Below are 21,957 nucleotides of genomic sequence, written 5' to 3'. Positions count from 1 at the left end.
CGCTAGTTTGCTTCTAAGGCAGGGCTGGAAGACTAGGTATTTGTAGGTTTTCTTCCCTAGAGGAAATGGTTCGGAAACTGCCCATATTTTCCTGCAGTTGCGGCTGGGCTGCATCCACACTGCAGAAATCATCCAGTCTGGCTCCACTTTAACCGCTATGGCTCAGTGCTATGCAATTCAGGGGAATGGGTTTTGTGAGACATTTCGCCTTTCCTGTCAAAGAGCTCTTGTGCCACAACAAACGACAGTTCCCTGAATCCCGTCGCATTGAGACATGGCAGTTAAAGCGGTGTCAAACCGGAATATTTCTGCTGTGTGGATGCAGCCAATTCTTTCGATTCGTTCCGTGTCCCCTTCTCTCTGAAGAAGACAGAAAAGCGATGGGGGCGATATCCTTTTTCAGGACAGGATCCTGGCAAAGTCCTTTCCTCTCGCTGTATTGATTTGTCGCATTCGTTGTGAAAAACCAATACAATATTACGCAATCGTATTGTATTACCAGTGCTGCTTATGTATTTATTTCACACTTTGTTGTATGTTGCTGAACTTTTGAGGATCCGTCCGAAGTCGGAGCGACTTTGGATGGATTCCCCAAAAGTTCAGCAACATGCAGCAAAGTGTGAAATAAATACATAAGCAGCACTGGTAATACAATATGATTGTGTAATATTATCATCTTCTTCTTGTCGGGTTTTCCATGCAGACGATGCGGCTTCTGTCAGATCAAATTCTACCTGCGAAGCCGGAGGGGAGCGTGGGAAAGGGAGGCAGCTTTCAATGCGGGTCGGGTCTTTCGGGGCGGGGGCTTCGGCTTCCCTTTTATTCCCCCTCCCAGGCAGCTGAGAGATGGACTCCCTTGGCCTTCCCAAACGGGATCGTGCCCCCCAGGAGGCAACACACTAGATCCCTTGCTGTTGCATGCCTTCCATTCGTTTCCGACTCAAGGAGACCCTATCAAGGGGGTTTCTTGCCATGATTTGTTCAGAGGAGGCTGGCCATCGTCTTCCCCGAGGCTGGTCACTGGGAATTCGAACCCTGGTCCCCACAATCGGTTTCCAGTTAAGGGTGTGTTGATGCCTGAAAGAGGGATTTTGTCGTTGGTCTTGTTTTGTTTTGTGCTTTCCAAGTCACTTCTGACTCATAGCGAACCAGCCACGGTTTTTTGTTTTATTTTGTTTTGTTTTTGCAAGATTGATTCAGAGGAGGCTTGCCATTGCCTGGCTCCGAGGCTGAGAGAGTGTGGCTTGCCCAAGGTCCCCCAGTGGGTTTTCATGCGGAGATTCGACCCCTGATCTCCACAATCCTAGCCCAAGGTTCAAACCATTACACCACGCTGGCACTACCCTTACGTATTTTTCTATTTTTCGTATTACACCAGAAATTAAAGATCCAAAACACACTGCAGAAATAATCCAGTTCAAGACCGCTTTAAGTGCCCTGGCTCAGTGCTAGGAATCCTGGGAGCTGTAGTTTATTGTGGCAGCAGAGCTCTCTGACAGGGAAGGCCAAATGACTCACAAAACAACCGACAGTTCCCAGAATTCCCTAGCATGGAGCCCGGACAATTAAAGCGGTCTCAAACTGGATTATTCCTGCAATGTGTTTTGGACCTATAATGTTGAGGAAATTAAGCCTCTTCGGTTGCTTTCTTAAAAACCCAATCTATGGCATGCAATCGAATTTCTTTAGCAGTGGTTGTTTTTCTCCGTTCAGAGCAAAAGTTTTACGGTGTCGCAGTTTTCCGTGAGAAAGCCGAAGGAAATCTGGGGGGGGGGGGGGGGGGGGTCGAATTAAGAACAGTGGAGCCTTGGAAACCACAAACCCGATTCCTGGCAGCAGGGCGACGTTTTCCAGGGTCCCGGATCTCCTCTCTGTGGGACTGCATGAGATATAACTGCATGCACACTGGAGAAATAACCCGGTTTGGCACCACTTTAACTCTTTCTGGCTCAAGGCTATGGAATTCTGGGGCCCAGAACGGGGCCCACAACAAACTCCAACTCCCAGAATTCCATAGCCTTGAGACAGACAACTTATAGCGGTGCCAAATCGGGTTATTTTTCCACTGTGGATGCAGCCTTACAGCCTTGGAACTCACTTGGGGACCTTGGGCAAGTCACACTCTCTCAGCCTCAGGGGAAGGCAATGGGAAATCTCCTCGGAACAGATCTTGCCAGGGAAACCTCAGAATAGGTTCACCACTTTAGGGTCGCCATGAGTCGGAAACGATGTCAAGGCGCGCAGCAACCGAGGCCAAGGAGGCGCAATGCATCTCCTTCCCCAGAGCGAGATGAAGAGACACTTGCCTGCGAGGGGACCAGGCCTCCTCCTTTTCCAGGACGGGTCCTCCATTTCCACCTCCCGTCTAGAGTCCGAAACACACGGCATGAATAACTGCTTGAGCTGCCAGGGCTCAATACTTGGGAATTCTGGGAACTGTGGTTTTGTGAGACATTTAGCCTTCTCTGTCAGAGAGCTCTGCTGCCACAATAAACTACAATTCCCAGGATTCCCTAGCGCTGAGCCTAGGGCAGTTAAAGCGGTCTCAAACTGGATTATTTCTGCAATGGGTTTTGGACCTGGGAAGAATTCCAAAACGCCTTCCAGTCGGAGCAGGACTAAGAAGAATGAATTTACCATTTCTAGAAGTGTTTCTTTCTATTCTCTCTCTCTCTCTCTCTCTCTCGATCTGTCTATCTGTCTGTCTGTCTGTCTATCTATCTATCTTGAATTGGGTCATGCCGCCTATTTTTCCCTGGACGGCCCTCGATGCCTCCTCCGAGTCCTCCTTGGTTCTCCCTGCTTGCCTGCCTTCTCCTTTTCGGGGCCGAGAAAGAGGGGGAGAGAGGCGGGGGTCTGGGAAGGTCTCCCTGTTTGTCCCTCGGGGGGCGTGGGGCTGGGGCTGGAGGAGATGCTTGGCAAGGACTCTGGGAGGCTTCCCTCCTCCTCCTCCTCCCCCGATGGCTCTCTTTCCCTCCCTCCCTCCCTCCCTCCTTCTCTCTTTCTGGCAAGGAGGGGGGATGCCTTCCTGGCTGCTGCCGTCGGTTTTGGGCCAGGCGCCCCCTCCCCGCCCCCTCCCTCTCTTCCCCGGCGGCCTTTCGGGGCCCCCCTCTCTCCTTCCTTCCTTCCTTCCGCTCAGCCCAGCCCCTCCAGCTCACTCGCCTTCCCCGCCGTCGGGTCCTTTCCAACCAGGCAAGCCACCCCGATCGCCAAGGAAGGAGGGCAGCCTCGGGCAGCCTCGGGCAGCTGGCCTTCTCCCCTGAGCCCCGGCCCCCTGGGAGCCCTCTGAGGCGGCCTCCGCCATGCCAGGATGCTGAGCCCCTGCCTCGCCCTCCTCCTGCTCAGGCTCCTCAGGCTCCTCCTCAGGCCCCCGGGACGGGAAGGGCTCTCCCTCCTCGGGCTCCTCGGGCTGCTGGCGGCCACCCTCGGGGCTCCCCGCCTCCCCGAGGCTCCCGGGCGCTGCGGCGGCGGAGGCGGAGGGGGGGCCTGGTCCTCGGCGTCGTCGTCGCGGGGCTGCCTTCCCCTTCGGGGCCGGAGGGATGCCGGAGGGCGCGGCGGGGTCTACGAGCATCTCGGCGGAGCCCCCCGACGGCGGAAGCTCTACTGCGCCACCAAGTACCACCTCCAGATCCACGGCAACGGGAAGGTCAACGGCACCCTGGAGAAGAACAGCGTCTTCAGTGAGTAGACGGGGGCGGCCGGGGCTCCCACTCCCACCGAGACCCTGAGATGAACACAGCCTCGGTTGTGGTTAACTGCCCTCGAGTCGGTCTCGGCTCATGGCGAGACTTCTTCAAGGCCCTCTCTCCCCCACTGCTCTGCTAAAGTCTTGCAACCCCATCAAACCCGTGGCCTCCTTAGCAGAGTCCATCCATCTGGCATGCGGCCTCCCTCTCTTCCTGCTTCCCTCCACCTTTCCCAGCATAATGATCTTTTCCAGGGATTCCTGCCTTCTCATGATGGGTCCGAAGTATGACAGCCTCAGTTTGGTCATCTTGTGAAGTCGGAGGCTTTAACGGCTGGCATCCATAGTTTTTTGTGGGTTTTCCGGACTATGTGGCCATGTTCTAGAAGAGTTTCTTCCTGACGTTTCGCCAGCATCTGTGGCTGGCATCTTCAGAGAAAAATACCAGCTACAGATGCAGGCGAAATGTCAGGGATACACTCTTCTAGAACATGGCCACATAGCCCCAAAAACCCACAAAAAACCTTTTGTCATCTTGGCTTCCAGGGAGGTTTCCGGCTTGATCTGCTCTAGGACCCACTGGTTTATCCTTTTGGATGTCAACAGAATCCTCAGCACTCTTCTCCAGTGCCACATCTCCAATGAATGGATTTTCTTCTTTCTTTCTTTCTTTCTTTCTTTCTTTCTTTCTTTCTTTCTTAATGTCCAGCTGTCATCTCCATACATGGTATATAGCATAGGATACAGGTAGAATTCGAAGATATAGCCGTATCCATCTGTAGAAGAGTATGTAGAGAGATCTTGTAGCACCGCTGAGACTAACTGAAAGGAAGAAGTTGGCAGCGTGAGCTTTCCTAGGCTTCAGTCTATTTCCTCTGAGGAAGGGGACTATAGTCTAGAAAGCTCATGCTGGCAACTTCTTTCTTTCAGCCAGTCTATACGGTGCTACAGCCTCTCTCTGCAAGGCCTAGTATAAATTTCATTTTCACCTATCACTTCCTACACATATTAGAAACGCAGTTGCTCCCTACAGGGTTGTTAGGGTTGTTATGGGTCATTCTCAACCCATGGCGACCCTGCGGATGAGACATCTCCAAGGCCCCTGTCCTCCGCTGCTCTCAAGTCAGCCCGGGGCCTCCCTAACAGAGTCCATCCATCTGGCAAGGGGTCTTCCTCTCTTTCTGCATCCCTCCACCTTTCCTAGCATTATTGTTTTTTCCAGTGAGTGGTGCCTTCTCATGATGTGACCAAAGTATGACAACCTCATAGGATCATAGAGTTGGAAGTGACTTCAAGGGCCATCCAGTCCAACCCCTCTGCCATGCAGGAATATATAAAACACTCCCGACAGATGGCCCTCCTGCCTCTGTTTAAAAACCTCGAAAGAAGGAGACTCTACCACTTTTCGAGGGAGTGTGCTCCACTGTCCAACAGCTCAGCATGACCATCTTGGCTTCATCCTTGATCTGTTCTAGGAGTCATTGCTTTGTCTTTTTGGCTGTCCTCGGGATCCTCAGCACTCTCCTCCAGCGTCACATCTCAAAGTGCTGTTCTTCCCGCTTTCTTTCTTTCTTTCTTTCTTTCTTTCTTTCTTTCTTTTCTCTCTACATCTTCATAGGAAATCCAATGGCTTGGACGAATCTAACTCTGGTGCTCCGTTGCCTATCATGCGGGTTTTGTTCCTGGGATGAAATGGCAAGCAACAATTCATTGCATTTGCCTTCCTTTCTGTCCCATCTTCTTCCAAGAAGGCTTGGGGAAGTTTCCATACCAGGCGGACAAGGAGTGAGGCGAGGGGGTTTGTCTTTTCGGCTGCATCTGCACCGCAGAAATAATCCACTTTGACGACACTTTAACTGTCATGGCTCAGTGCTATAGGAACTGTTGTTTATGATGGCAGCAGAGCTCTCTGAAGGCGAAATGTCTCACTTAAAGCTACAAAGCCCAGAATTCTGTAGCCTTGAGCCATGGCAGTTGAAGTGGTGTCAGAGTGGATCATTTCTGCCTTGTGGATGCTCTTAGAGTCCGCTCCTCTCTCGGCCCACAACAAACTCCAACTCCCAGAATTCCATAGCCTTGAGCCAGGCCAGGTAAAGTGGTGCCAAACTGGGTTATTTCTCCAGTATGGATGCAGCCCTTGTTTTAGCTCTGAAATATAAGGAGAGAAGACGTTCACCCTCGGGAATGAACCAAATCAAACCAAGTCCCAGTCCTTTGGCGGGGAGGGACTCAAAGCGATCCCACCAGCAGTTGCTCTTGCTTTGCTGAACCTCAGCGGAGGAGGCTCGCTTCAAGAATGGGCAATGGTGCCCGCTGTCCAGCCTGGATATGCCACCAAAAGAAGGCTTGAGAGAAAGCGGGGATCAGGCACTAGGTGCCTGGCACCCCTGGACTGGCTAGGGCTGATGGGAGTTGCAATCCAGCAACAGCTGGACAGCTACATGCTCCTCGGTGGTGGTGGTGGTGGTGGTGGTGGTGGTAGTAGTGTGTGCCTTCAAGTCCTTTCCAATTTGTTGTGACCCTGTCATGGTGTTTTCTTGGCAAGGTTTCTTCAGTGGGGGGTTGCTATTGCCATCTTCTGAGGCTGAGAGAGTGTGACTTGACCTAGGTCACTTTCCATGGCCGAGGTGGGATTCGAACCCTGGTCTCCAGAGTTGTTGTCCAACCCTCAAACCACTATATGCCACGCTGGCTGTCATACATACTCCTCACCCATGAGATCAAAAAAAGTTCCTTCAGTTTTATTTCTTTTATTTATTTATACTCTGCTTTTCTGCTGCACTTGGACCCAAAGTGGCTTCCGACTTGCCTGGATTAGCAAGAGGATTGTAAAAAAGCCTGACAAGACAGGCCTCTGACTAAAAGAAGAGCCATTTGACCACCTACAAGGCCTTTCTTCCTGGCCTTCTCATGCTGTCTGTACAAAGCTGGAGTGTCTAGGACTTGGAGGTTAGTTGGCAGACAGTCAGAGTCCCAGCAATCCTTTCGTGAGGTGTAGTAGTTGGACTAGGACTTTGATGGACTCTTAGCTTGATGTGGAAACCCACTGGATGACCTTGAGTAAGTCACACACTCTCAGCCTCAGAAGAAGGCCAAGGCAATCCCCATCCCATGAACAAACCCCATTAAAAGACTTTCTTTTTTGGAAGTAAAGGCATAATTTGTTTCATACAAACTCTTTCCAATGATTTCACTTCAGCTTTTGATGCCTCTCTGGACCATACTAAAAAAATTACTGATTGAACAAACCCTGCCAAGGAAATTACCATAAATTAGAAGCGACTTGAAGGCACACACAAACAACAGCAGCAACATCTTGTTTTAAGAAACCAATCCCCTCCACTCCAGCAAAGCAGATGCAGGCAGTGAACCATAAGACATCACAGTGTCTTTTGCTGGGTAGCTCTTTGCCAAACCCGACAGAGCAGGGCAGGTTATCGTTTGCTCCTTTCAAGGTGCTTGTTTCAGGACTTGAGAAGGGTGGTGGTGCTCTTGCATCAGCCTCTTAGTGGCTTTTTAAGGACCTCAGCTCAGTCCCCCCCTCTTTGTTTGTTTTGCTTCTCCCTTCACATAAAAATCTCCTTTGCACAAAAAGGTTGCTGTTGCTGTTGTGTGCCTTCTTTGAGTCACAAAAATATACATGGAAAAAGTTCTCTATGCTGTTGTTGTGGGCCTTCAAGTAGTTTCTGATTTATGGCAAGCCTAAGGCATTGAACCTATCCTGGGGTTTTCTTGGCAAGATTTGTTCAGAGGAGGTTTGTCATTGCCTGTTCCTGAGGCTGAGAGAATATGACTTGCCCAAGGTTACCCAGTGGGTTTATATGACCCACATATAGAAGCACAAATAAATGGCAAATAAATTGTGTGTGTGTGTGTGTGTGTGTGTGTGTGTGTGTGTGTGTGTGTATTTGGGCTCTGTCATATCTGGAAGCAATAGGGCTGTGATCTTCCCCCCTTTTGCCCCTGAACAATACAGAATGGAAAGTTATATGAGGGGCTTTCAAAAGCAGATTTTGAATCTAAACTGACCCACCCAGCAAGCTAGTTTTCCTCCCAGATGGCTAGAAAGTGACAGACACAAAGGAGGAGGCTGCTGAGAATTGCAAGCAAAGGGTTTCTTTTTTTTAAAAGGCTTGCCTTTATTTCACAAAAGAAGAAGTGCCCAGAACCCAGAGGTTTCCCCCCCCCTCTCTCTGTGATATGTCTCCCTTTTTTTGTTTGGGCTCCTAGAACTGCACCCCCGCCATCTCTTTGTTTCCTGGGCTCTTGTCATCCCTCCCAGAAGACATTCCCTGTGTGGGTTGGAGAGAGCATCTCTGAGAGAAGATCTCCAGGGCTGGAATTTGCAAAAGGACCAGCTCAGGGGCTGTCGCTTGGTTTATGCATCTTAAACGGCGTGACTTTCCCAGGATGCTTTCCTCTTTGAATCCCCTGGTTGTAAATGAGATGGTTTTCACACTTAGGTCTGTTCATCTTAGCTGGTTTGTTTGGTTTTCTTTTCCTCCTTCCTCCCTGTTAACCTTGTTTGATTTGTGTTTGAAGGAGGGAAGGTATTTAGGGCAGAGGAAATGACACCTGCTTGCTTTTCTCTGGATAGATTGCCAAGATTATTAAGGAAATAACACCTAGCAGAGAGAGAGAGAGATTAGCCCTGCAAAAGGACGATGTTTACATTCAGGTGAATTCACTCAGGTGTACACCTTCATCCTTTGATAAGGATGGCATTCAGGGGTGGCACACAGGTGTGGATAACAACATGGTAGTCAAGAGTTCTTAAATGCTTTTGATATTCCTTAGATCTTTCCTCTTTGCCTATGGAAACAGTTGACATCTCCAACCGCAAATAGTCCTGTGTGGGGGTCACAAAATCTAGCCCAAGATGAGCCCTTCAGAAGGTCACTGAAACCAGATTGTGTCCCACTCTTAGGAGAAAACAGGGTATAAAGAAAATGATTCAGGGCATATCCACACTGTATAAGTATAGCTGTTTGATGCTACTTTAACTGCCATTGCAGTTAAATAAACAATAGCCCCATCCTATGGAATCCTAAGTTTAGTAGTAGTTGTATTTTTTGGAGATAGTTTGACATTAGTTACTACCTTCCCCAAGCTATTATCTATTTGTTTGTTTATCTCCCACATTTGCCCTGGTATAGGGACTCAAGAGCTCTTTGGTAGTTTATTCTGAATGCCCTAGGAAATTGCAAATCCCAAGTTGCACCCAAATTATGATATATATATATTTGATGAAGAAATATTAACACACATTTATACCCAACCAGCTATTATGTTCACTGTACAAGGGGCTAAGAAAGCTTGCTAAACCTTCCATGGGAGTAGGAAAGGAACTAGGTTTTCATAAATATCTTTTATACCAAGCAATGCCCTTTTCAAAGGTTAGATATATAGAAAATCCCCAATGAATTAAAGCATTCCTCCAGTTCATTTGATCAAATCTCACACGTGTATAGTACAAATGCATCAGAATTCCAGTATCTTTTCTACCATCTGTTGGAAAGAAATGCCCTCCCCCCCCACATTGCTGAAAAAGGATTTTTTTGGCTGCGTTTGCACTACATAAATAATACAGTTTGACATCACTGTACTATAGCTCAAAGTTATGGAATTCTGGGATTTGTAGTTTTGTGAGATATTTAGCCTTCTCTGTCAGAGCTCTGGTGCAAACTACAAATCCCAGGATTCCATAGGATTTGTCCATGGCATTTAAACTGCATTATTTCTGTAGTGCAGATGAAGATACAGCCTTCCAGTCCAAGCAATAAGACAGCTGAACCTAAACTACATTGTCATGACACATGGTTATAAAATCTTTTCCTGAATTCCAAGGAACGGTATTGAATATCTGCTACTGTCACCGAGGTAAGAGAAAGAGAGCCTGAGTTCATTTGGGTTCTTTTTGTCAAAATGTAAGGATGAATTCACACATATAAACACGTGTTAGTGGCCATCTTAAGTGACATCTTCAGTGTGGAAAACTGCCTGGACTGAGGGAACACCGCAAACATGACTTTAACATACAATACTTTAAAATGATGGCATTCAAATATGTTATGGTGCATTAGGCACTTTCATGGTCCTACCATACTGCAAGCCAGTTTATACCAACATAGTATGCTGCTCCACTGGCATTTGGTTCAGGTTGGGGGGGACATGAATCTCAAAATCCATGGATGCTCAAGTCCCATTACATACGATGGCATAGGACATTATCAGACAAGGGAAATTGAAAGTATAATCCAATGGCAATCTGAACATAATCATGGGGTTTAACATTATTGCATGATAAACTACCACACACAATTTCAGGCAATTAGAAGTCAGTCTGAACGCAATCATGGGAACGATGATCACACACAATTTCGGGCAATGGCAAGCTATTTTTGGGCAATGGGAAGTCAGTTCGAATGCAATTCAAATTCACATAAATTCACTGAACTAGCGAATTCATGTGAATGCTTTCTGGCCCCACTTTCTTTTCATTCAAAATTAAGAGAAATTTCTCCCATGTGGTAAACTCCATAGTAAAAAGGTGTCCCTTATACACAATGGCAAAATCAAGGAATATCTTTTTCAAGCTGTGGGTGGTTGAATCCAGGGATGCAGAATCTGATGATATGGAGGTCCAGCTGTATTACTTGTTTGAAGTGGCAAAATTCAGGTGTGGCATGACTTTTGTAGTGGTTGTGTGTTGCATGTGAAAGAGCCAATATGGTATAATGGTTTGTCTGCTGGACTACACACAGTAGACCAGAGTTTGATTCTCTATTTGGCCATGGAAACACTCTGGGTGCCCTTGTGCAAATCATATACTTTCAGTCTCAGAGGAAGGCAAAGGCAAACCCACTCTGAATCCCTGCCAAGAAAAGCCTGTCATAGGTTCATTTTGGGATTACCTTAAATTGTAGACAACCTAAAGGCACACAGCAACAACAATAATAACAACAACACTTGTGAGATTCTGTAGAACCAGGAGCCCTGAAATCTACATGAGTAGGCTTCCCTGGCTAAGATGTCCACACTCAATGGATGGATGTCAGGAGTGGGACAAGGGAAGCCACACAACATCAAGGTGGGATCAGTGGTGTAGCCTGCTGTCTCTTTCTCCACATGAGCCCTCTTCACATGCATGACACATGAAGAGGGTTATACAGTCAAGATCCTGTGCTGTGTTGTGATGGCGTGGAATATGGAAGGAGAATATTTGGGGCAGCATGTCTTGATTTCCATTGGGAATTTTTTGGACTACCTCTTTCATTGGCTTGCCAGTTTAGTTACCAAGAGCTGCGACTAAGGGAGTTTCAGTTTCAGATTCAAACCAGAGCTCAGCCTTTTCTGACAGGACCTCATTTTTTGCAGCCCTTCAGATGAAACAATGGTCCAGGATATGCCAGCATAATGTTTTTCTTGTTGAAGTTACACCATGTAGGGTCCATGGTAGGGTTTCTTTGATCCTACCTGTACAGGTTTACTGCAAAATCTTAAATCATCCCAGTCAATATAAACAGACCATAGGATTGTGCTCTGGGACTTATGCATACATTTGTTGAATTGTCCACAAATCAGTTTCAGTTTATAGCTCTACTATAATATTATTTTGTATAATGATGACTTAAGTGAATGAGAGGGTAGTATCTTTCAAAAAATATTTTAAAAAGTAAAAAAAATCTTTTCCTACAGGAGTTTAAGCATAATGAATATCTTGGTAAGTGATGTATAATTTAGCAAGATATTCATAATATGTCCAATAATAATGCAATACAAAACGTCTATTCTCATAATCAGAAATGCAATGAGTCAGCACATGAATCACAGTAGTGCTTCCTACAGCATTTCCCAGGTGTTTCATTTTATTGGATCCTAGACCTCTATAGATAGATAGAGATCTGTCTGTCTGGATAGATAGATAGATAGATAGATAGATAGATAGATAGATAGATGATAGATACCTGAGATTTGTCACCCTATGTTCACCCCACCTTATGTCTCCTTCTACTTAGAAAACTCTTAAAAATGTAATACACTAACTCCTGTAAGATATTTGAAGTTTTGTCTCATTGTATGTTTTTACATTTCATGTGTGCGTGTGCATGCGTGCATATGTAGCACAATCCTTTATGAGTCCTGGAGAGAAAAGCAGGATATAGATTTTCAAAATAAATATGTGTGCCCTGATCAGAGAGCAAGGCATTCCCTCTTGCTCTCCATTAGATGTACAAGTAGTGGCAAACCTGTATTCATGTCTGTGTGCAACATGTTTTCGGTTTCAGAGAGAAGATAGGCATACCTTTGCCTTTCTTGTCCCACCTGTCTGGGCTATAAGACATTTTCTTTGAAGGGCTGAAATGGTTCTTTCTTTGAATCAGGCCTAGACAACCATATTGTCCTTTCCCCCAAGGACTATGCTGACTTTCTAAATGACAAGACTCTTTTCATGGTTCCACAGTGGCTCTAAGATGCTGCAGCCACTCGGCTTACATCATTTGGCCCTCTGGAGACCTTAGCAAGAGTATTGTCCTGAAATGGGCAGCTTTGTGGTTTGTTTCAATAAGTCAAGCACACTTGAGTCCCTAAGAAAGGCATTAAGGGGGATTTAAACTTTTTATAGACATATAGGATTAGGTGGCTCTCTAGTTCAATGTCAGATCTTTCCCTCTTGAAGCAGTTCAGTCTCAATCAAACAGCTGGGAATTTACTAGTAAGAGTTTGCTTAAGACAGTTCCCAAGCTCTTGTTCGCTTGTATGTTATTATTTTTGATTTTGGTTGTGATTTTAGAAGGAAACCATGCCAGTAGTTTGTGTGATACTGAGCACAATGCTTTCCAGATGAAGAAAGCATTTTACTTATTATCAACTTGAGAGCCAAGAAAAATGTAGGTTATGTATTCTTGCTCAGTTCTGGATTCACCTGATACACTTGAACCAATTATTCTAATTTTTTGTTTCATCTTCTGTTAAAATGGAAATGCTGATATTTGCTAGTGATATGTCAGTTGTGATTCTGCACTAATCTGATGGGTAGGTAGGTCTCTTATCCATCTCAGGCCAGGGGAATCTTACTTGCATGAAATTTGTGTGTCTTCTGTGAATACCAAAGGTACTGTAAAGCATGTAGAAATGTCACCATGAAATCAGCTGGACTTCAGTCTAAGGCTGAATCTGCTTCTGCAAAAATAATGCAGTTTGACACCACTTTACCATACCTCAGTGCTATGGAATTCTGAGATTTGTAGTTTTGTGAGATATTGAGCCTTCTCTAACAGAGAACTTTGGTGTCACAACAAACTACAAATCCCAGGATTCTGTAGGATGGAGCCATGACAGTTACAGTGGTATCAAACAGCGGATTCACCGTAAGTAAACCCATGATGCTCAAGAAGTAAAAGTGCTCTGAAGGTATGAATGAAGAATTATATGCAAAATGGTAAAATGTACATGTGTTACCTACAAAAAACCCTTTGTATTTCTATTTTAGGTATTCTAGAGATAACAGCAGTGGACGTCGGGATTGTTGCTATCAAAGGCTGTTTCTCTGGCAGATACCTGGCCATGAACAAAAGAGGCAGACTTTATGCTTCAGTAAGTGCTATTTAAAAACAGAAGCATTTTAACTCCCTGTAGGAGTTCCAGTCATTTTCAATGTGGATTTAAAGGCCATTGTAATCAAAAGGAGAGAAATTATAGAAGAATCATTCATAGAGAACAAAAATAGGCTTTTTTGTTTTATTTGGGGGATTAAGCAGCAAGTACTTGGAGGCCTCTCACTGGAACATGATGGCAAGTCCTAGGCACACTTGTTTTTCTGTTATGTACACAGTTTATCAAGCAAACCATTGAGTGTGGTTTGCACTCTGGTTTGGCAAAGATGAACATTTAAAATTCCCTATATTTGCATATCAGATATCAGTTTAGATTGAGAATCAGCTTAAAGAGGTGAGGAAGTCTACAACTGACAATATGATTAGGAAGCTTTTCAGAAGAAAAATCTCCCAGGGATGTCAATAGGAGTCCCAGTTGTACAACGTAATGAATGGGCTCTCAGTGTGCATCAAGTAATTTGAGATGTAATGCCAGAGGTACAGCATCAAAGCCACTAACGTTCTGAAAGCATGTGATAAACTGAATCAAGTTTTCTTTCACTTTTTTTATGTAGTAAAAACTTTTATACTTTGATACAACTTCATGGTATGTATGTTATGATACTGTGTTCCAGATCCAAAGCACCACACATTTGAGAGAGATGCTGTATTGCTAATACAGTTGAAGGCTGAATAGGGTTGAAATATACTTTTTCTATAGCACACACTTAACAGAATCCATTGCAGAAGTGAGATACATGTATTAAATAAATAAATGCTTGCAGGTTATTAGCAGGCAAAACTGGGAAATATAGCAGAAGCTTTCATATCTAGCAACACCGGGGGGGGGGGGGGGAGAAACCATTCTTCAAGTAAGGTTTAAAACTTGTGGCTTATGGCTGCATTCATTTCATTTTTGTTTTGATCCCATCCTTCCCCATCCCCTAAGAAACTCAAAGTGGAGCAAATGAGCTTCCCAGGTGGATCTTTGCAGTCAGGCACTGGCCAAGGTTTTGAGAGAGTTTATGGCTTACCATCATTCCATCTAGGACTGGCATTTCAGATTTGTGTAGTTTTAGCAATAAGATGATGTAACTAATAGATCAAGTGACTAAAACTGCAGTTTTTCATTGTCAGAGGACAAACTGAATGAGTGGGGGTTAGTTTTTTTTTCAATAGGCAGTGCAAATAGTTAAGAGCGATGTGTGAATCCTAGGTCTAATCTCCGCTACAGAAGTAATGCAGTTTGGCACTGCTTAAACAGGCGATGTTCTAGGATTTGTAGTTTTGTGAGATAGCCTTCTCTCTCTCAGAGAGATGTGGTGTCACAACAAACTAAAAATCCCAGGATTCACAATATTGAGCCATGGCTGTTAAAGCAGTATCAAACTGTATTATTTCTGCAATGCAAATTAGACCCTGGTCAAGCAGTGAGACTTTCTTCTTTTGTCGCTTTCCCAGAGGCCCTCTGTATCTCTTCAAAATCAGCACCAGAGGATTTCCTCAGAGTAAGTTTGGGAAAGGGTCCTAGCCCCACCACATTGAACATCTTGGCCAAGGATGAGTATGTGTATATATGTGTGTATGTACGTATGTATGTATCTCTAGCTCTCTCTTTTATATTTATTTATTAATTTTAAAATACAGGCAAAACGACTACAATAGAAACATGTGCACATATATTACAAATAATGTTATCGATATTCTCATATATATGATGTCCTTGTTGTCTTCCTGTGAACTAAGAGAGGTCTGTTACATTTACATGCACCTCACATTAATTCCTAATGATATCAATTACACCGTCCACGTGTATTTGGTTTCTTATCTAACATAACCTTTAATTGTCACCTAAAATGACTTTTCATAGTCATCTCCTTTGTTCTCAACGGCTCTTGGCTAAACAAAATCTTAGTCTTCCTACAGTAAAAACTAGTTCTTAACATTATTTTATCTTCTCCTTTAAATTGAAAACTAAATTTATGTATGAACATATACATGATCTATTATTTAAATAAACTCAGTGATACATAAACTCAAAACAATGCCTTGCTTAATATTTATCTGCATTTGCCTAGCTTACGTTTGCTAGATTCAATTTATTTACTTTATTGCAAATGGACACCATTCTTTTTCTAGTTTATGAATTTATTTTTTATTAATCATGTGTGTTAACTTGTCCATATTCCTCATTTCTTCAAACTTAAGTTTCCAGTCCTTTATTTTAGGGGGTTCATCCACCTTCCAACCTTTGGCAATGATTAGTCTCACTGTTGTTACTAAGTAAAGTATAATTTGCCAGTATTTATTTGTGTCTTCTTTACTGATCTTTGATGTCCTATGAGAGACCTTCTAGAGCCCCAGTCATCAACAGCTCTACTCAGGTCTTGTGCTGGTCTGTGACTGTAATAAAGATGAACTGAACTGAACTACATAGGTCTTGCAAACTCAGGGCCATGACTTCCATGACAGAATCAATACACCTTTAATGTGGTCTCTCTGTTTTTCCACAGCCTTCCACTTTGTTAAGCATTATCCTCTTTTCCACTGAGTCACATTTATCTCATATGTACAAAGTACGTCAGCCATAATTTAATAATCTAAGGGTTCAAACAGACAGGCCAAAATAAAGCTGCTTCGGGTCACTTTGGAGGTATGCTGTTTAAATGACACACACATGTTAAGAGGCCAGAAGCTGCATCAAAACTGTGCTCTAGTCCTTAGGACTGGAGTGTGGCTTTGGAGTGCTTCCAGTCTCTTAGGATGCATGCATCATTTAAACAGTATATCTCCAAAGAGACCTGAAGCAGCTTTATTTTGGCCTGTCTGTTTAGGCCCTGAAGGCCCCAAATGTGAAAACCTGTTGTATCTGCACCTTGTACTTCCCAAAAATCTGCCCAGGATAGTCCCCTCCAAATCCTTCCAGTGTGCTGAACAGTGTGCTGAACAGGGAGAAGAATTGTTCCCCTCCTGGTTCTGTTGATGGAAACAGTTCCTCATTCAAATTACCTCACTACATTTCACCTATAGACAACAAACAAAAAATGACAAGCTAACAAATAACCAGCATTTAAATTCTCTTGACTGAGGCCCTACATTAAGCTGATATAACGCAACACTCTACCTACTAGGGTGGGAAGACTATTCAAAAAACATTTTTTTTTTTTAGAATGGTAAAAAACATGATTATTCGGTTTTTGGGACACCTGATAAGAATTGTCACAGTTAGGAGTTACTCTACTCAAAATCTGCTTATGGAATTTTTGCATCAAAAACAATTTTCTATGTAGGCGACAGCACTATATGCCAAAATAAATAAATAAATCTTCTCTTCCCTCATCCTGCTGTCAAATAGCAGGAGCAGCAAACCAAAAAGAAGCCCAAAATGTGGCTGAAACTGAAATTAGAAGTGACACAAAGTCATTTCTGGTTGCGTCAGGCACACGAGTGCAGTCTTCACAAAAGGGGGGGATGGAGACAAGAACTGCCCCTGCCTCCCCTGCAGGTGCCCAACCTTTTTGTAGGTTATGAAAGAAAAGATCCAAGACACTGACCATTCTTCCAGTTGGTGCCTTATACTTGTGTAAGTTCCCAGAGAGAGATAGTTGGGTGCTTTTATCCAATGTGTAAAGTCCACATTCAGATTAAGGTTCCAGAAGCAGGGTTGTGAATTCAGTGCCATAAACATGCATGTTGGCCATGGTTGTGTGTTACACATTGCATGTAGAGATTTACACTGTTATGCAGGATGTTGGCCACTTAACCGCTTCTTTTCAACCAGACTGTACATTGATAACACTGGTACCAAGCTCAGCCTGGTGGACCATCTAGTGTGCTGCTCACTCCCAAGGCCACCTCAGAGCTCTGTCAGCTCTGAGCATATGTTCCATAGTAGCCAATAATATGCTCTCTAGCCTATTTTCAGTCCTTTCATGAAGAATATTCCCCCACCATTGTTCTACTTATCTTCCATTGCTGTGATTTCGTCAGATCAATTAGATCATCTCTTCATCCAGGGAGAGGATGTTCAGGAGGAAGGACATATCCCTACTCCAATAGTTCATCAAAGCTTTAACAGAATTGTGAGGCTGTGTGACAAGAAAGCCCCCAACAAGCCACTAGAAAGTCACCAGTCTCCTAGGGGCAGGCTATCTTTAAAAATCCCCTACAAAGATTTGTTCTCCTCAACAAAGATGGAGGAGGCACTGAGTCTAAACATAACCAGGCAGTGCCCTTTTAATGGCAATGAAACTGTATCAGACTCTCCTTACCTTCAGATCATTCTCATATTACATAACATATATAAAAAATAGGCCACTGTTTGTTCCATTGAATGTGGGGCTTGAAATTAGCCAGGAAAGGCCCATGGTGGCCATGAACATGTCAGACAATAATCAGTATAGAAGTACCCCAAAGTTCTCCAGAAAAACTACCCTCAGTCACCTCCTAGACCATCTCAGCCAGTTCAGACAGGGAAACTGTTGAACAGCAAGGTGTATATTCCAGGATATCAAATTCTATTTCTTAAAGTAAGGTACATGCATTCCCAAAGAAAACTATATGGTGACTCTGCTCTAGTCAATACAATTCGGATATTCTATTGCCCTACTTCCATGTATCACAGCAAATTATTTAGCTGCTAGAAAGCATTCTGACAAGAGCCAAAGTAGCATGGTGGTTTCAGTGTTGGCCTACAACTCTGAAAACTGGGGTTTGATTCCTCACTTGGCCATGGAAATGCACTGGATGACCTAGGGCAAGTCACACTCTCTGAATCCCAGAAAACCTAATGATAGGGTCACTATAAGTCAGAAACTATTTGAAGAGTTCTATATGAAATTATTTGAAACAATAAAAAATATCTTGCTAGTGTTTTGTCTTTGTGTAACATCCCCCCTCCAAAGTGATAAGATCTGCAACTTTTGATTCATAGTTATAGTCATGTCTTGGTCCTTCTATATTGTATTCATGACAGTTGAGAATGAACCTATGGCCTCCCTCTGCTGGGCTAACTGAGAATTCTCTAAAGCCTTTCCTTAACAACATCATGTGAGTTAGTAGCAGTCACATTCCCAGTTGTGACCTAATCAGGACTCAAAGCCTCGAGAGTGTAATGTGTGGAGAACTGTGAAATAGAAGACAGAATGCATCCATGGAAAACTGTTATGCTGAAATCTTTACACCTTTACAGGCAGTAATTTGATGGAACAAAAAAGTGGTTTAAGTTCTCGGGATTATTTCCAGTATCCACCCATCCTATCATTCATTTTATTCTAATTTGTAATAATAAGGTAAATACGGAAGTACACATGTGGCACTCATGTGGTCAGATGAGGAGCACACCAATGTTAGTCAAGGGTTATCTGCCTTCCTCAAAATCACAAAGCAGTGTTAATGAAATCCCTTGAGGTATTTTGAAATAATTGATGCATAGTATCCATTAATTCCAGAGTGATGCAAAAACACTTCACTCCAAAACAATGCACTTCACTCCAGAACAAAGTGCTTGCTTTGAACTTTAGAATATGGAAATCAGAACATAAATTTCTGAGTTAGCAATACACCTTTTTTGTGTGACAAGTTTGTTGTCTCTGTATTTCCCATTCATGAGACTGAACAAAGTTATGGTATAAAAAAGATTCATGATGTAAAAGCTGGAATGTGTCTTTTTATCCTCATATTTGGACAAATGTTAATTTTCCCATGTTTACCAGCTCCAGGGATCTCACACATCTTTTTTTTGTTCATCTATGCAGTTGAGATACAGATCAGATAAACTACAGATTTCATTTGGCAACTGCTTTGATCTCATTTTCAGTGTCACATAAAAGCACAAACTCTGCTTGGCTTTGGTTTAGAAAAAAGGACTCAGAGGTGTGGTCATTATGTTTAAAACAGGTGCATCGAATTCTGACTGAAGGACTTAACATCCAACAGATGCCCAACCTTTTTCAATTTGTATATTTATTATTATTATTATTAACCTTTATTTATAAAGCGCTGTAAATTTACACAGCGCTGTACATATAATCTTTATAATTAGACGGTTCCCTGCCCTCAGGCTTACAATCTAAAAAGACACAACACAAAAGGAGAAGGGAGTGGTGTCTTGCAGATATTTGTCTTCCAGGATACTTCAGGAATAATCTTGTAAAAATATACGAAGAGTGCTTTTGGCACAGTGGGGTTCTGCTGGGCCCAACTGTACTGTCTTTTGTGCAGAGCTTGTAAAGGTTACTTTTGATTTCAGAATCTTTTGGCCAACATGGGTGCTGGCCATGTTAGGCTAGGGGACTCTGGGTAATATAATCCAAAAAATAACTTTTCCAAGCTCTCCTTTTGTGTGCGTACAATATTCATTGCAAATACAATTAGTGCGTAGTTGCATGTTTTACTGTTAAATCTCTGGAACTGATGTTTATTGTTCTTACTTTGCAGGAAACATACAGTTCAGAGTGTGAGTTTGTGGAAAGGATCCATGAGCTGGGCTACAATACATATGCCTCCCGCTTGTATCGGACTGTGCCTAGTGGAACCAGCAGCAAACGCAAAGCTAGTGCTGAGAGACTCTGGTATGTCTCCATCAATGGGAAAGGACGACCCAGAAGGAGTTTCAAAACCCGTAGGACCCAGAAATCTTCTCTGTTTTTGCCTCGGGTGTTGGATAATAAAGACCATGATATGGTCCGACTATTCCATTCAAATACAAAGTACAGAGAAGGCCTACTAAAGCCTCCAAATAAGAACCAGAGGAGAAGAAGGGGACACTAGTAGATACTCTGCCCATGGGGTAGAAACAATGGAGACTGAAGACTAAGCCAGTATTCAAAGTGCTACTAAATACAAATACAATTGTGCAACCAATGTTGACTGAAAGACTAATGTTATAGCGTGTGTATATATTACTGGATTTCTCACCAAACATACTTGTTAATAGATGTTTTAGAATTATAACCCATTGCTGAAACATAAGAAATAATAAATTTAAGCATGTCCAAATGTAAATTAGATTGATGAAATAATGACTCTGAGTATTTGTCATCTTCTTCAGTCAGCATCTCTCTTTTAGTATCCTAGGAGTATTTTTAATTCAGTCCTCTCCAGTTCTCAGTCAATTAATGAAATTAGTTTTAATCAATTAATTTTGCATTCATTTGTCCAACAATCGTTTCAAAGATGGTGTGTATGTATGTCACAGCAGGCACTGTCTTAGAAATAGCATCCCTTCATCTGAAATGATGTTTGACATTTTCAGATTTTATTTACTTTGAAAATAATTCTTAAAATTTAAAATGCATTGTGTAGTTAATCAGGGATGCCTTTTGAGTCAATTGGGAACTGTCCTATAGACACTTACCTGTGAGTAAGCCTCACTGAACTCGGTAGAACTTATATTTAATGATGAGCATAGGATTGCACTGTTAAAGGATTTTTAATAAATTAAAAATCTTTATCTGATTAATGACTAGAGGTTGCAGCCTTCAGACAACTAGCCATAACAAAATACTATGTTTGATCTCCAAATTAACACTAACTGGAGAAATTTAAGAACTGATTTATTTTGTAAACTCTTATTTAACTTATTTTGACTTCCATTTTAATAACAAGTAAGTATCAGATGCCACTCATGACCTTTAATTTTATAAGCTTGAAATGTTAATCAGAAAAGTAATTTGTGCATTTCAGGAGAGGTACATGCTGCTAGACCTGTTATTAGTTGGTCAAAACTTGAAAATATATTTTTCTTAGTTCATGGTCTGTCATCAAGATTAATAGGTTTTGCTTTGTTTTTTAAATCCTGTTGTTTAAATTAAGGCTTTAAGAAAACATGATGGCGCTGACTGAAGGGTAGAAAACTACCTTTTCTGACTTCCTGCATACCCTTCAGCCTTCAAAACACTGCTCCAGAGGGTCACCCCAACCTGCAAGAAAAGAGTAGAAGATGGCACTGGAGCTGTAGAGGGAGTGAGGATTGTTAAAAATCACTAAGACAGTTATAATCTAGTGCATCCCATTCCTGTAATTTTTGACCATTTGAGTGATTGCCTGTAAAGATGAATAAAACAATCGTTTAAATTGAAAATGAAATGAAAGCATCTTGGTCTAGGAACAAAGTCAGCACTGATAAAGTTTCTTTAATAATTACAGTCGGACCCCCATATCCATAGATTCTTTATCCATGGGAAAAAATCACAAATTTTAAAAAGCAAACCTTGGTTTTGCCATTTTATATAAGGGGTATCATTTTATTGCACTGTTGTATTTAATGAGACTTGAGTATCCACAGATTTTGGTATCCACCCGGCAAACCCCAGCAAAGGGCCCAATGGTAATGCAGAACTTCAGAAAATGTATATATATAAGTATCCATTTGTGTGTGTGTGTGTGTGTGTGTGTGTGTGTGTGTGTGTGTGTGTTAGTATCCATCTGTAATTATTCCATTTTAGGTATACCACAGAAAAAAAATGTTGGCTTGATTGAGAAGATTCCTTGTCAAAATAAACAGAAAATCTCCTATTTACAGAGCTCGAAGCATCTGTTTGCTTGCATCATAGACTCTGTCTCTTGAACTAGGATGCCACAAATTAGAGATCTCACCTGTTGAAGGACCTGCCTATTTGCAGGCCTCAGAGCTGTTCCCTGACACAGAACAGAACAGGGATCTTTAATACTTGT

At 42.9% G+C, this 21,957-nt stretch overlaps 1 protein-coding gene across 1 annotated transcript; it reads left to right on the top strand.

The window, feature by feature from the left end:
• Positions 1 to 3,310: 3,310 nt before the first annotated feature.
• Positions 3,311 to 20,052, top strand: FGF3 (fibroblast growth factor 3). The gene is made up of 3 exons (XM_089523113.1): positions 3,311 to 3,680; positions 13,179 to 13,282; positions 19,720 to 20,052. The coding sequence occupies exons 1-3, from the start codon at positions 3,311 to 3,313 to the stop codon at positions 20,050 to 20,052; spliced, it is 807 nt and encodes a 268-aa protein (XP_089379239.1).
• Positions 20,053 to 21,957: the final 1,905 nt, after the last annotated feature.

The sequence above is a fragment of the Sceloporus occidentalis genome, unplaced genomic scaffold (assembly GCF_023333645.1).
Source record: "Sceloporus occidentalis isolate IW3139 unplaced genomic scaffold, rSceOcc1.0.p SCAF_4, whole genome shotgun sequence".
Taxonomy (NCBI): Eukaryota; Metazoa; Chordata; class Lepidosauria; order Squamata; family Phrynosomatidae; genus Sceloporus; species Sceloporus occidentalis.
This window is presented reverse-complemented; position numbering and strand designations above follow the sequence as displayed.